At 39.9% G+C, this 14306-nt stretch overlaps 1 protein-coding gene across 6 annotated transcripts; it reads right to left on the bottom strand.

Annotated features, from left to right (window-relative positions):
• Positions 1 to 1196: 1196 nt before the first annotated feature.
• Positions 1197 to 13075, bottom strand: LOC129597369 (zinc finger protein rotund-like). Of its 6 annotated transcripts, none has more exons than XM_055494864.1 (6): positions 9357 to 9652; positions 8368 to 8457; positions 7001 to 7055; positions 6166 to 6461; positions 2405 to 2990; positions 1197 to 1815 (listed from the first exon to the last, which is right to left on the bottom strand). In XM_055494864.1, exons 2-6 carry the CDS (start codon positions 8452 to 8454, stop codon positions 1430 to 1432), a joined length of 1410 nt encoding a protein of 469 aa, XP_055350839.1. In that variant the 5' UTR covers positions 8455 to 8457; positions 9357 to 9652; the 3' UTR covers positions 1197 to 1429. The 6 variants fall into 6 exon arrangements, with proteins under 6 accessions (XP_055350839.1, XP_055350837.1, XP_055350840.1 ...); XM_055494862.1 differs by having other exon boundaries at positions 8368 to 8505; XM_055494865.1 differs by having other exon boundaries at positions 6166 to 6446; positions 8368 to 8505; positions 9357 to 9651.
• Between the last annotated feature and the right edge of the window lie 1231 nt (positions 13076 to 14306).

Consider the following 14306-nt stretch of genomic DNA (forward strand, 5'->3'; position numbering starts at 1 on the left):
AATTTAACTTGTGAGTTTTATGATCTGCAAAGTCGTTTATAGCGTATTCTGACGCCCTGCTTTTAACGTTCGTCGTACAGTAGCGTATACAGTCAGATTCCACGTGCGTGATAAACCGATAATCAATAAAACCCAGTTCATGACACTGACCGCATCCGCACGGTGGGAAATGGGAATATCGTATATACCGATCTGAGCGCGATGATACACAGTAGTGCCTGCATTTTCCCGCATCGGCAGTTCTACAGTTTGCGGTTGCACTGCGAGCCCAAGGATCAATGGTTAATAGGGGCGCTCAAGCATTGTACAGTACGATTTCCGTAGAATAGATTTCTGTGTTCTCTCAGGAAATCAACGCAGATTTATCATTTATCTATAAAAAAAATGCGTGCATATAGTTGGTACTTAAAAAAAATACTTGGCTTTTAAAGCCGGCGTTATACTCGTATATGTAAATCCATGCATTTTCTGAGCTGGAAATTCGAATGCCATTCCTAAGGGAAACACGTCGTACTACGCTTTTCATCAGCGCTCTATTCTGGCAATGCCACAGCTGTACACCCTGTATTAAGCAGCCCCACCTTCTTATCGGAAAGAAAATTAAATGGAGATTCTGTTGGTTTCTTGATGTTTGAAACTTTTATGTTGTGTGATCGCGTATGGCTTCATTTTAATTGACTCTCTGTGGAAGAAATGGATGGATCTCCCACCAACCTTGTATGCCATACCGGTTATACGGAATCATTATTTTGACGTAGTTCTTTGCCTTATACTGTATCTGTATCCAGAAAGTCAGAAAAAATAAATAAGAAATCAATTATTTCATTCCTTCAAAAATTGATTGAATCAGTCCAATCACTTCAATGCTTGGGCAACTTTTGTCAGCTTCTTTCACAGATAATAAATTACATGTGTATTATTATATGACATGGATTTCGAGAGAACTAAAAAGATATTACAACGTTAATCCTAAAAGCCGGATACTGCGCCCCTAGCGCCAGCAATTTAAGCAAAAGTTCAAAGAACAAATGCTGTCCCGATACTTGACTTTAAAGTTTAACCGACGTTGAGGTTGTTCTTATTTTTAGAATCGGTGAGTGGTATACTTATCACTTCAGTACCACGGAGCGGACTTGGTTCGCATAAAAATTCTTGTAAACGTCTCTAAAAAATTAATTAAAAAGTAAGTACAGTACAGCTGCAGTAGAGTAATTTTTTATTTGTGACACTTCCAAGTACCATTCGTCCAACTGCGATTTTTAAGAAAAACTCAAAGGTCACGGCAGTAAACGACACCCCACCCTTTACACAAGAAATTAAAAAAAAACCCCAACGAACACATACACACCGTATTACCTAATTGCAGTACAAAGAGAGACCAAAAAGAAAATGATTCTTTAACGCCACGCTTGCCAACGAGCTTCTACATCTAAAACCGCGGCAGCTTTAAGCTCTCCTTCCGGCCCATCTCCGGGCCGCCCTCCAGCATCGTCGGCATGCCGTTCATGCCGAAGTTGAAGCTGCGCATCTGGACACCGTTGTAGCCGAACTGTTCGGCGGCCGTCAGCGGGTTCTTCCCGTTGTCCATGGGTTTGTACGGGTCGTAGTACAGGTTGCCGCGGTGGTGGTATTTGTTGCCCGGGGGCATGGTGTCGTAGGGGGTGTGGCCGGCGGGGTACTGGGGCAGCGGGGTGGGGTAGCTGTAACTGTAGGGCGTGGCCATGGGACTGTAGAGATCGTCGGAGAGCGGTAGGCGCGAGTGGTGCAGGGCTGACATGTCCAGACTGGACTCCTGCTTCGGCCAGTAGATGTCGTCTGTTAAAAAATTAACGATTAGTTTCGTAGAACCGGAATAAAGAAAATCGCAGGTAAACGAAGCCCGTGCAAGCAAGTACACATTTTCGTGTTTAACGTTTTACTGAAGATCCAAAGTATTTAAGACTCAAACATAAATGCCTGTAAATTTCCCAACAGTCGAATATCCACTATTATCCAGTAAGTCAATAACCCGAATAATTCTAACACAAAATAACGCGTTAAAACAGCCATGTACAGTAGTTGCTACATGAATTAAATAATCATAAATTGTTGATGTATTTATTTTACAAAATAATAAAAATAAATTTTGTTCAGTATTTCTACATGCAAACATTGCTCGACGATAGAAGTTTTAAAAAAAAACATGCAATATATAAAGGAAATAAAATATTAATGTTATTATCAATTTGTTTTTGTGTTTTTGTAAATAATTTACAAAATTTAATTTAACTTTGTACTGAACGCTATGTGAGTTCAAACTAACTTCTGTGACCTTTCCGATGCTAGATTACACGGTATACGAAATTCGTTCAACCGCGAATTACATGAACGGTGGCGTTTTGTGTCCATCTCAAAGGTCACCTACTTGTATTGCGGGCGTTAGCGGCACTAGCCAGCGCTTGCACCGCCGCCGCATGGCGCTGCTTCTCGCCTCCTCCTCCTCCACCTCCACTCAACATCTTATCGGAATGCTTAGCCATATGCCGTGCCAGATACGTCTCCTGCGTATAGCTCTTCCCGCAGTAACTACAGATATGCGTCTTGAGATGCTTGGAGTCCTTATGCTTGGGGATATGCTCCTGCAGCGCGGCTTCATCGTAGAAGCACTTATAGCAGCTGTTACACTTGTGGGGCTTATCGGTCTGGTGGCAGCGCGAATGCGACTGCAGGTTGCTTAATTGCGAGAAGGCCTTGTGGCAGCCGGGGTGGTGGCATTTGTAGGGTTTGTCGCCGGTGTGGGTGCGGACGTGCTGCTGCAGATGGGAGAGCTGGGTGAATTTCTTCTTGCAAATGTCACAGTGGTAGGGTTTGATGCCCAGGTGGATGCGCATGTGCTGCGATAGGTAGGAGCTGTTGGCGAAGGACTTACTGCACTGCGAGCATTTGTAGGGTTTGGGTTCGCGCATGTGCGACTGGATGTGCATCTGGTATTCCGTTTTCGACTCGAAGATCTGCCGAAAACAATGGTGTATAGTATACCGTAATTTTAGCAAAACAAAGAGTTATTCGATTTGAATAATAAGGAAGGTTTCAAAGGTTTCTGGAAGAAGTTTGACTTTGAAGAACACATAATTTGTTATACATCAGCTAAAAGATGAACGATCTTCCGCACATCATTTTCAAAAAATATTACGAAAATATTTAAATAAATTTTTTAGGTACCCAAATAAAATTATTTCCGGGCAAATGTTTTTTGGATAAATCCAGTAATTTTTTGTCCATTAAATTTTCTTCAATTTTATCAAGCGAATGCATTCAGTATCATCCAGCCATCTTGCAGTTATTTTTTTGTTATATTATAATTTGTCCACGTAATTATCGTACGATTTATTTGCACTCGAATGTAACAGAATAATTTTCTGCTTAAAGGCGGTTGCGCGGCTAGTCGAACTCATTGCTAATGAGTGTCGAAAGGTCTGGTTACGTAACGCAACAGGCATATGCAAATCACTCCAACCCATCGATCGCGCCCCACAAAAAATCTTGCGCAATGAAAGGTCACCGCTAACGGCGCCACATTATTGCATGCGCTTTTGCTGACGACGTTCTCTACTGAAAAGACAGCGCCGTGACCTCTCCATTCCTTCGCCGTCAGCGACAAACAACAGCCTGAGCCTCATGCTCATCGAACAGTCAAAGCAGTCGGTGCAGTTTGCCGGTTGGTGGGGTTGCTCAGAGGGAAATTAATTAAGTCGGCTGTTGTTTCTTGACTCTGCTCCAAAAAGCCACTGGTGCACACCCGACAAACTGCGGGGCAGTTGCAGCCGTGTACGCACACTGATTATTTTCCACATGATTGGACTTTATGTCTGCTGTTGCGCTTGGCGTTGGGGGGAAGTGTCCTCGCCCACTGCTTGCGCTGTGCGTGTTTCCCACACTGAACAGACAATGGAATAGCTGTTCAGTGTAACCGGCATAAAAATGAATGATCTTTCAATCAAATTCTAAATTTATTTGTGAAATTATTTGTATGTGCAAATCAAGGCACAAATTACAGTGATAAGAGTAAATTAAAGCAGTGCTGCAAAAAAATTATCAAATGGTTTTGAAACGTTTGACAGGCTTGCTTGCAAGAAAACTCATTGTTATCAAGTGAAATGATTTTCAAAAAGTCATAAAAAATTGTTTATTAAATTTCTTCTTATTACTATCGAGTAAAAAATTAATGGATTTTAAAAGCCTTAAAAATTGTCTATAAAATTTTTCGCACTCATGAAAACCGGTCTTGGAAACGAAATTATATTCTGATTGACTAGATAAAATTCGATTTGCCTGTTACGACTAGTGGACGACAGTGTACAGCGCATAATTTCCGCTCGAATTGGCAAATGATTTCGTTTGGCCATTTTTTTTCCTGGTTTCCTGGTAATACCTACACACAACAGCATTGTCGATGTGCCTGACGTGGTCGGTGAGACAAGAGCGTTATTAAGGACGTTTTCTCTCGACTGTTCCTCATCCATGGTCACGAACGCCGGCGTGGATGCACATGGTTGCGTCGACACTCACATATCTGTACACAACCGTGAAAGAACCTGTTGGAACGGCAACCGCGGCCGCGCCGGTTCTACCACTGCCGACATCCAACACACACCGCCTTGCTTCTATACAGCGTGACCTTTCCACCACGCGGCCTTCAAAGCAGTGCGCAATGTACCCCTGAATTTTGGACAATATCCAAAACAACCGGCATGCAACGGCTTCGGCGAAGCCGCAGTTTCACAAAACATTTCGCAGTAAAATCGGAAATATCTTCGACACATCAAGCACAGGTAAGCAAGGATGCCTTTTTGTATTTATGTGTCTGCACATATAGACAATGAAATATACATTTTAATATACATAGTTACATAGATGAGTTATTTATTGATATTTTTATTAATAAAGTATAATTATATTTTTTTACGGTACTACTTAACAGTATGAGAATATGACCTTTCTGCTTCCTACTATAACTATAAATTTTTCACTATTTTTCGCAATATATTATTTAAAATTTATAAAAATGTAAGTACAGTGCTGGATGTTTTTTACTGCTGAAACGATAAGTGTTTCATATTTAAATGAATATAAAAATCAACAATGTCACTTTTTAGTCATTCAAAATTTATATCGCATTTTAAAAAAAATCAGTAAACAAACCGTTTGACCTTTGCATGCTATGCAAACAAGCAAAACGAGCAACGGTTGCCGTCATCAGCTGTTTTCATTCATTAGAAATGCAGTTCCTTTTTTCCATAACTACAACAGCACGGTATTTGCTGCGGTTGGGTTTTTATCGGGAATAAAAACTGGTCTCCGATAATAAAAACCCTCCGTTGAGTAGTCGACGACAAAAGAGCGCGGCCGGGTGTGGCCTCTATTTTTAAAACAGCTGCCGACGTGCGCTACCTGTCAATGATTTCTGCGGTCAGATAAAACAGCCCGTGCAAAAAAAGGTCAACAATGCGCTTTGCGAGACACGCCGGAAGCGGATGGCCGTGGCGCGCGGACGTCTCAATGGTCGCTGTCAGGGCGACGTTTCCTGATTTGCATAAAAAACCACAATATGACGGGAATTATGCGGATTTTCTGAATCGGTTTCATTTCCAGAATGCGGTATTTTTGAATAATTAGCCATTTATGAAACTCCCCACGCTAATCATCGAGATGTTTCTGACGTCAACGAAATTCAGGAAAAAAAGAAAATTCTAATAGCCACAACCGAAAAATAAAGGTCATTTCTGTGCATTTAAAAATTTCTTGGCACATTGCGAACCAGAAAAACCGCATTTAATAAATATTATGATTTAATTGCCATAATTACAGTATTTTGGGAACTCAGAAATTAAACAGTAAATAATAAAAATTAAAAGTTATATACAGTTATTGCAAGTATTTAATTCATTTGCCCTAGTATTATATAATTTTCTGACAAATTATCTTAAGCAGTACTAAATTTTACAATGAACAGTAGCATAAAATTAAAGGAGTAGAAGCCCTTGTCGATTAAAGGCCAGAAACTCCAAATCGGTCAATGTAAAATTCAGTATAATGGTAGTTTAGAAAAAATGTAAAATAAAATAAGCACACAAATTCGTAAAAAAATTCTGTTACTTCAGAATATTGAAATATTTGACAACCTACCTGCGAGCACATTTTGCAGGGATATTTCCGAGAAGCCACCTGTTTGCTGATGGGATGATGGACGGGGAAGTGGCCCATCATCACCGAGCCGGGCAGCAGCTGGCCAGCGCCGTGGTGGCTGTGATAACCGGCCGCCGCCGCCGCGGCGTTGGCCGAGCGCTGGGCCGCTACGGCTGCTGCCTGGATGCCGTAAAGGTCACTGTTTACGCCATGTCCATGGCCCGGTGTCCCGGCGGACGGCTCCTCCATCTCCAGACTGACCATGTCGTAATTCACGCTGCCTGTCGGCCAACGTACTAATATTATGTAAAACGTTGACAATTAATTCATTATTCAAAAGTTATATGTATCTATATAGTGCACATTACAATTATCTTATTTTTTTATTTATATTTTTCTTCTATGCGTAGTTGCTGGTATTTTTTGCATGTCAAGTTTTTCTAAAAACAATAATAAGAGAGCATACTAAAAACGCTTTAAGAAATTCTTTTTAAAAAATATGTAATTTACAAAATATGTAATTGATAAAGCCTGATAGTAAGTTTATTTACAAAGTACTAATAATGACATCATAACTATATAGTATGAGAAAATGTAATATTTTTGTCATAATATTTTTTTAGTTATATTGATAGAGAATCGTTTAGCGGAGAAAATGACCTGAATGCTGTACTAGCCACTGATCGAACCACCGGCACACATGGCCGCTCGCAATGATTGGCCGTGCACGCTGCGCAGTATGCAATTAGCCTCGTGCATTTCCCCAATGGCCGGCATATATAGTAAAATGCCGGTTTTTTTGCCTACCGACAAATACGACAAATAATTATCTTACCTTTGGAAATGGCTGCAGCGGCCGCCACAGCTGCCGGATGGGTCAGATTCAGCTTCTGGAAAACAGCAGACAAAAAACTTACCGCACATTATTACGGGTTAATACGTAGTAATGTTGCAGCGATTAACCTGTGGGAAAAACATACGAAATTGCTGCTAGTTTTCGGGTTATATGCTAGTGCTTTTTTCCCTTCTGTCGTGTAATTGCGCTTAGTGGTGTCTTGAGGTCAGTGTGGAGGGAGAAAAAATTATTATTAATTGCTGGTTAAATCTGTACAGGCCAACAATAAGTTTTGACCTTTCGCTAATGTTTTTTGCGCTGTTAATTTTACGAAAAAAATTACGCAAAGTTTTTCCACGAATGCTACTCTGTATGACAGGTGTACTCAAATGCAACTGGTTGACACTGATTAAATGGTTGTAAAACTTATCCTAATAAGACAAAACGAAAATTTCCGGGTAAAATAAAATATTAATGCAAAAAAGTTATGTTATGTTATGTTAAACGTAAAAATTTAATACCGGTGATTTTTTTGGCGGTGAATACAAAAATATTATGTGTTGTATTTCGGTTGTTCTTTGGATAATTTGTTCAACCAATGGCAATTTTTTTGGAAAAAATTAAAAACGGAATTATTCTATATTATTTGTATAAATTTAGGCAAAATTCTTTTTTCTCCGAGAAGAACTAGAAATAAATAAAAAATTCAATTTAAATAGACAACATGGATGAAGGTACATATGCAAATTGCTGGCAAAAGAAATCGTTACAAGGATGGACGATGGCACGGGTGATAAGGCCACTGGGCACCGCTGTTACAGATTTAACCACCAATTCCTGGCCGGGCGGTAATGATACGGAGCCGTTTAGCACTACACTGATCTCTGCCCTTCCGCTAATTGTAATGTAACATTTTGCAAACGACCGGAATTTGGAGCAAGATTACTTTTTGTCTTGCGTCTTATCACCGCTTCCCATCGCCAGATTACCATCATATCAGCACGGTAAAAAACAATCACCGCGCATCCAACGACGCTACAGATACACTGGCCGTGCACAAATTAAATCAGTGTAATTAGTACGCTATTAAAACATTCATTTTACTGCATACACAAATAATTTAGCAATTATTTATAATATTTTTGTGGCGGCAATCGATAATTTAAATTAAAATCAACCATCTAACTGTCGATTCAAAGGTTCCTATGCCGAATTATTGGTGAAAAATCCAGCTTTAAAATAATAAATAATATGATAATTAATACTGCCGAAAAATTGCAAAAATTGTTATAAGTATACTGCTGACGACAAGCGCGACGTATTTTATACTTCCAACGGCTACTAATAAAATAACTAGTGAAACTCACATGCAGATCGGGCGAACTTATATTCCACGATGAATAGCGCTGCTGACCATGGGAGGCCGGTTGCGCCAAAACATGACCGTTATCCATAATCTCAACAACATAAATTCCCTTTGCAGATTATCGGCTAGACTTACTCATCTGCAAATGCCCCGTTTATGCATTTTATACAGACAAATACGCATTCAGTAATTACAATACGAAATATTATTGATACATATTTAGTTAAACCGACGTGCATTAAGAAAAGCGTACAGTGTGCCACAAAAACTCAAAAAAAACTGTTACATCAAATTAAAAAACATGCCAGGTATTATGAGACAGTTTGTAAAGTATTCATTAACTTTTGTACAATTCGAAAAAAATGAAACGAGGAAAAGAAATGAAGAAGCAAAGCACGAATTAATTTGAGATTAATCGTGCAAAATCGACGTTCATTATGCTGATCGAAGCCGGAAACCATGCAGTGCTGAATGCAAAACTGAAACCGAGCGATTAACGGAAAAACCGAGGAAGCAGTCCATTAGCGGAAATCAACAACTGCCAAGAAAGCGCGGCCAGTGTGAGCTGCGACTAGCGAACAGCAGAAAAAAGATTAGAGTACATCTTCATTGATAAAGCGGAAAAGAAGCGCGGTAACAAAAAGCGGGGACTGTCCAGCTGTTCAACCCAGTTACGAATCACAAACAGCCGCATTGAGGAAAAAGCACCCGCTTTTTATCAACAACTTTAAAAAAAGCGGGAGAAAAAGAGATGTGACAAGTGCGCTTCGTTAAGCATTCTGACCACAGCGAGAAAAAGAGCGGAACCAGTTTATAATGCAAAATTAATTAGAATTAAGCATTTAATCATGAAAAAGCTGCAGAATATCTGTTACAAATTTTGCAAAGTCTTTTAAAAAGCAAGAAAGAAAAGTGACCTTTTAATAAGCCATTACGCATAAACCGCTTTGAAAGCGTTCGTGTAAAATGATAAATACTGAGTCAACTCACCACAAGCAGGACAAAAATAACCGGTCAACGATGTGTAAAAAGGTCAGAATAAGCACGGAGAAATCTTCCGTTCTGAGTCAAACCCGAGTGAAAAAACGCATTTGGACAAAAACCATAAACATTGGGCTCGAAATGCGCGGACGGTGCCAAATGTGGTAACTGATTACCATTCTCCTATCTCCATCTATGCAACACACCGTCCAAAGGGCGTCCAATGACGGCTTCTAGCTTGAAAGGTAGCACGCGGCGACTGCAACAATGCTGCCCACCCGACAGAGACGATCTGATTGGCTGGCTAAGCGGATCGACGCGTATGAATATTTATAAAGTCCAGCGCTATTTTCGGTACTACAGATACGCTGGACTGCATGCAATCATTTTTCTCGCATCGCTTTCACTCGGCTCGGTTGTACGCAGGTGCATTCTAAAACCGGTTTGAGTAGAGTCGCACCTGTTGCGCGTACGTGCTCTGGGTGTCGTACACAATCCACGGCAGCTCCATTCAAACCGGATATAGCCTGCACTGCGCTGGCTTCGAAATATCCGGTTGCGCAACGCGTACGACCGCGTCGACTCTGATATTAGCCGCTGGTCAAACGACAGTGCAAAAACCGGTTTACTTGTACGTACGTATAAAGCTTAAAGGCGCTTCACGACGCTGTTTAGCGTTTAAAGTTTAAACTTAATGCGACGCTTGCAAACCAGTGGTCAACAAGCAGCACTGGCCAATGAGCGTTCAGCGTGCATTTTTAATTGTGTTCCACGTGGATTGCTGGCAGATGAATGTGGACATTGTTGTGCCGTGTCGCGGTCAGTTTGTCCGGGACACAGGACAATTCTCCGTCCACCTGCAAATCAGTGCGTTCGACTGTGTAATTACACCACGCCAGGTTTCTATCCGTGACTCCACAGATTAGCGCCTTTTTGTTTACCCGATCAATGGGCTACGGTTTTTGCGTTTGACTTCATTGTCAAAATTTAAAACAGCCGAATGACATGGACATACGAAAAACTGTAGGAAAAAATTATATTTTAATTAAGCTTGCAGCAAAAACGTTAGGTGACAAGATAGCTTTATTAACCAATAAAAAAATATAAAAAATACATATACATATGACATAAATTAACATACATCCGAAACGCATAAATTAAAATAAAATATAAACTATGTACCGGTGACGAAAAAGTTAAATTAAACGGGTGCTGAACAATTGCATTAACGGTCAAATAACTGCCAATAACGTCATAACCTGTAAGTAAATAATTTCCCAAAATTAACTAAATGAGTGGAAAAATCGATAGGGCAGATCGATTGACACCGGCAAACACACACACACCGTGTCTCTAATCTGATTGCTCCAGATCGCGCGGGGATTGTTGGGAGCACGGAAACGTTATAAATGTTCCATTTCTCCGAGATTATTACACAGTTTTTATAACGCAAGACAAAGAAAGCGGCCGGCGCAACTTTTTGTTTCTGTGCCCATTTGGCGGAAAGCGGCGAAGGGCAACCCGCATCGCTTGCGTACTCAGGTAACACCAACACCGCAGCCAGGGAATCCGGCTAGACTAAACAAACCGGAAGCTGCGTGCGTCTAAGTGGGATTTATTCACACCGCCAATGCAATTCCCACACGATTCACGCAACCACGCTTCCGTGCATCCTTGAGTACTGTGGAGAAAAAAATTTATCCGTTTTTATGCCGGCCCGTACCACTTTGGTTAAATTAATGCCGAGCGCGCTCATCTCTGCAATTTAACCGCAATATATCGTGTCGTTGTGGATCGTCATCCATAATTTAATTTCCTCTCACGAACAGACAATTTTGCGAAACAATGTTTATTTTTTTGCTTGATTTTGAAAACAGAAATTACATTATTCAACAATATGAAAATTATATCAAACCGAATTGGAGCGCACCCGTACCAGACGCAAAGTAATCGTTGCAATTAAAGATACATACGTATTACAAAAGCATATTACTGTATTTACGACAATCATTGGCACTGCACGAATAAAAAAATATAGCAATTACCATGGCGTATAGCAGTTCATCGTTTTCATGCCTAATCGATAATATTCATTCTGATCAGGGAGTCTATAACTTAAATAAATCAATTAGGCAAACGATAAAGTATTACTATGAACGTGTTCCTTAAAATCTTAATAAAGCAAGTTATATCAAAAAGTAAGTAATAAATCATAATGTAGATTTATAACACACGAAAGATTCATATTAAATAAATGGTAAATATACACTGTCATAATAACATTAACAAACTAGCTTTAATTTTAATATCTTCTCGTAAGTATATATAATAAATTCCATTCCTGTTTTTCGTTTTCGTAATTTTTCGCATAAACTATTATTTTACATAAACTTTTGATATGTGGACGAGTGTTGAAATGATTAGCTGACGGTGAACCGGTGATGGTACAAGACGACGATTCTGTACAGCGGCGCGATGATTTAATTACAGGGCCGGCGATCTCTCAGCACGCGGCCATTTGACAGCGTGCAAATGGCTTGCCAGCCGGGAGGAAGAAATTACCCGAGTGAGGGAAGGGAGAAAGTGAGCTGACCGGCAGTGATCGCCGGGCGTGTCGGTGCCAGGTAGACGCGGCGTGGGGAAATGTAACGAATGTTCCATTGGCCGGAAACAGCGGTGCGCGCGTGCCTGGTACAACGGCGCGAACGGCCCACACCGGGACTTATTTCCCAACATGCTATATTAAATTATTAATATATCACCCGCCAAATGGCCACTGGTCACTTTCCGGCCCCCGGCCGCTGGCGTTCTCATTACGGGCTTTTAAAATGTGCATTCTCAACGTTTAGGATTTGCGGTATTTCAGGTGTAGGACGGGGTTGTTATGCATTTGTACTGCTTTAACTTGATTCAACGCCTTTTAAAATTAATCATCTCATCGACAATAAATCGATAGAAACAGCTTATCGAATATACGAGTACTTACGTGCACTGCATGCGCATGGAAAATAGCTTGTTTTGTGGTTGAAAGTGTTTTCCCATATTCTAAGGTTGACGATTTAATATATCGAAAAGCATCGCGTCATGCCATAGAAAAAAATTTATCTACAAAAAAAATTTACAATTTAAATAATTTATTTAAATGCAAAAATAAAACAAACGGCACACGTGTGACATGATGTAATTTTAACTGATATTCAGCTGCACGCAAATGTATTCGTAATGCTTCGTATAGTATTAGCACAATGCATTCAACTGCGGTAGACTATTTATTGGATATTTTTCGAAACTAAGCAGTAATTCCGTCATTTGTAGGTAAATAAAAATAAATTTGCGAATTAATAAACACTGCGGTTGCAAATTCTACAGTATATCTGTATATAAAAGTGTGCAAAGTGGGTACATGTACTTCACTGACCTGTTGGCGTTGGGAATTCGGATTAAAATACGCCCAAATCCTAGCGTAATTCCAACAAAAACACAGAATAATTTAATACATTAATTAACGACAGAAATTAACGGTTCCGGCTAAGTCCAGTGAAGAAGTGTGTATAACGGGGAGAAAACCGATTTAGGAAGGTATACAAATACTGGAAACCCAAAACTGGAAACGAAATAGCTGCACCATGAAAATGGCAGCATAATCAATCGGGTGAGAAAAAATAGCCGATTATGATAATCGTCCAAGTGTGTTGTGTGGAAGAATTCCGGCGTTATTTTTGCCGGTGTGGAAAGTGGCGCCTGTTGCGTCTGTGTTAATCTGATTTCGGCATTCGCCATCACATCACAACACATGCATAAACCGTGCACTCACACACTGGCCGTTATCGCAGTAAAACGCGGTCATCCGCGAATTCTAACTGCTGAAAAAAATGCACAAAATCTTCCAGTGCAGCGATTGTTGATGCTTAATGCTTGGGCAGTGCGAGGCAAAAACGATTTCACCAGACGCGGTTAAAATAAACAGAAAGCGCAGTCATTTCCCTGTATAAATCTGCATCTTACACACTGGGACATACAGCTTCTTGTGGCCATGCGCCACAATTAACATTAATTAACAGATGTTAAAACGTGTTTGAATGATTATTAATTATACATTAACTGGATCTGTTATTACGTATATTTCGCTACTTACGGCAAAATTAAAGAAAATTAAAAAAATAATTATATTTTTAATAATAATATCATAAAAAATTACTATAAATAATTTTCGTTTGTTTTATTGGTATTTCTTTACTGCTTCACTAGCACAAACCAAAGTCAAAGAGCAAATTGCAATTGTTTTAAAAACAATTTTGCAAGTTATCTGCGTTGGTGATGCGTAAATGTGGGAAACCTGTAGCATACACATGTGAATAAATTGTCAGTTATAAAAAATTGCCGGTTGTTAACTTGTTGTGCAGATGAGGGGCTGTTTAAGCCTGTTTTGGGAGAAGGAAGTCTGCCGCGTTACATGCGCCACTGCGTCTGACAACGGCTGCAGCATTACCGCTGCGTGGTTTCCGTCTGCGTGTGTGTGTCTGTTTCTCCGTTATCGCGCCATCGGCAAAATCTTCATATCGCAGAAAGGGAGAAAAAAGTCAGCATTTGCCAAATATGGCTTATCGCGTCTGCCCATCATAACGGTGAAGTTTACAAACTTCCGCTGCTGAGTCATGCTGCATAATTTAAGGTCATGTTTTGCTTAATGTTCCGGTCTTTATAGATCACTGAAAAAAATTACTAAAATATATGTAACTTCAAACTGCGGTGAAACATAGTCTTAAAAATGCATGTATATTTATTTCAGTTAAAATTTCGGTTTGATTTGGTTAATCGTTTATTAAAATTATTATTACGAAATGCGAGTATCGCCATATACCGGTATTACGTTCTTATTAATTGCCAATGTTTCTCGCAATCCAGAAAAATAATAACAAGTAAACTAACAAGAACACGATCATAAAAAGAAATCTCAAA

This window comes from Paramacrobiotus metropolitanus, unplaced genomic scaffold (assembly GCF_019649055.1).
Source record: "Paramacrobiotus metropolitanus isolate TYO unplaced genomic scaffold, Prichtersi_v1.0 Parri_scaffold0000104, whole genome shotgun sequence".
Lineage (NCBI taxonomy): Eukaryota > Metazoa > Tardigrada > Eutardigrada > Parachela > Macrobiotidae > Paramacrobiotus > Paramacrobiotus metropolitanus.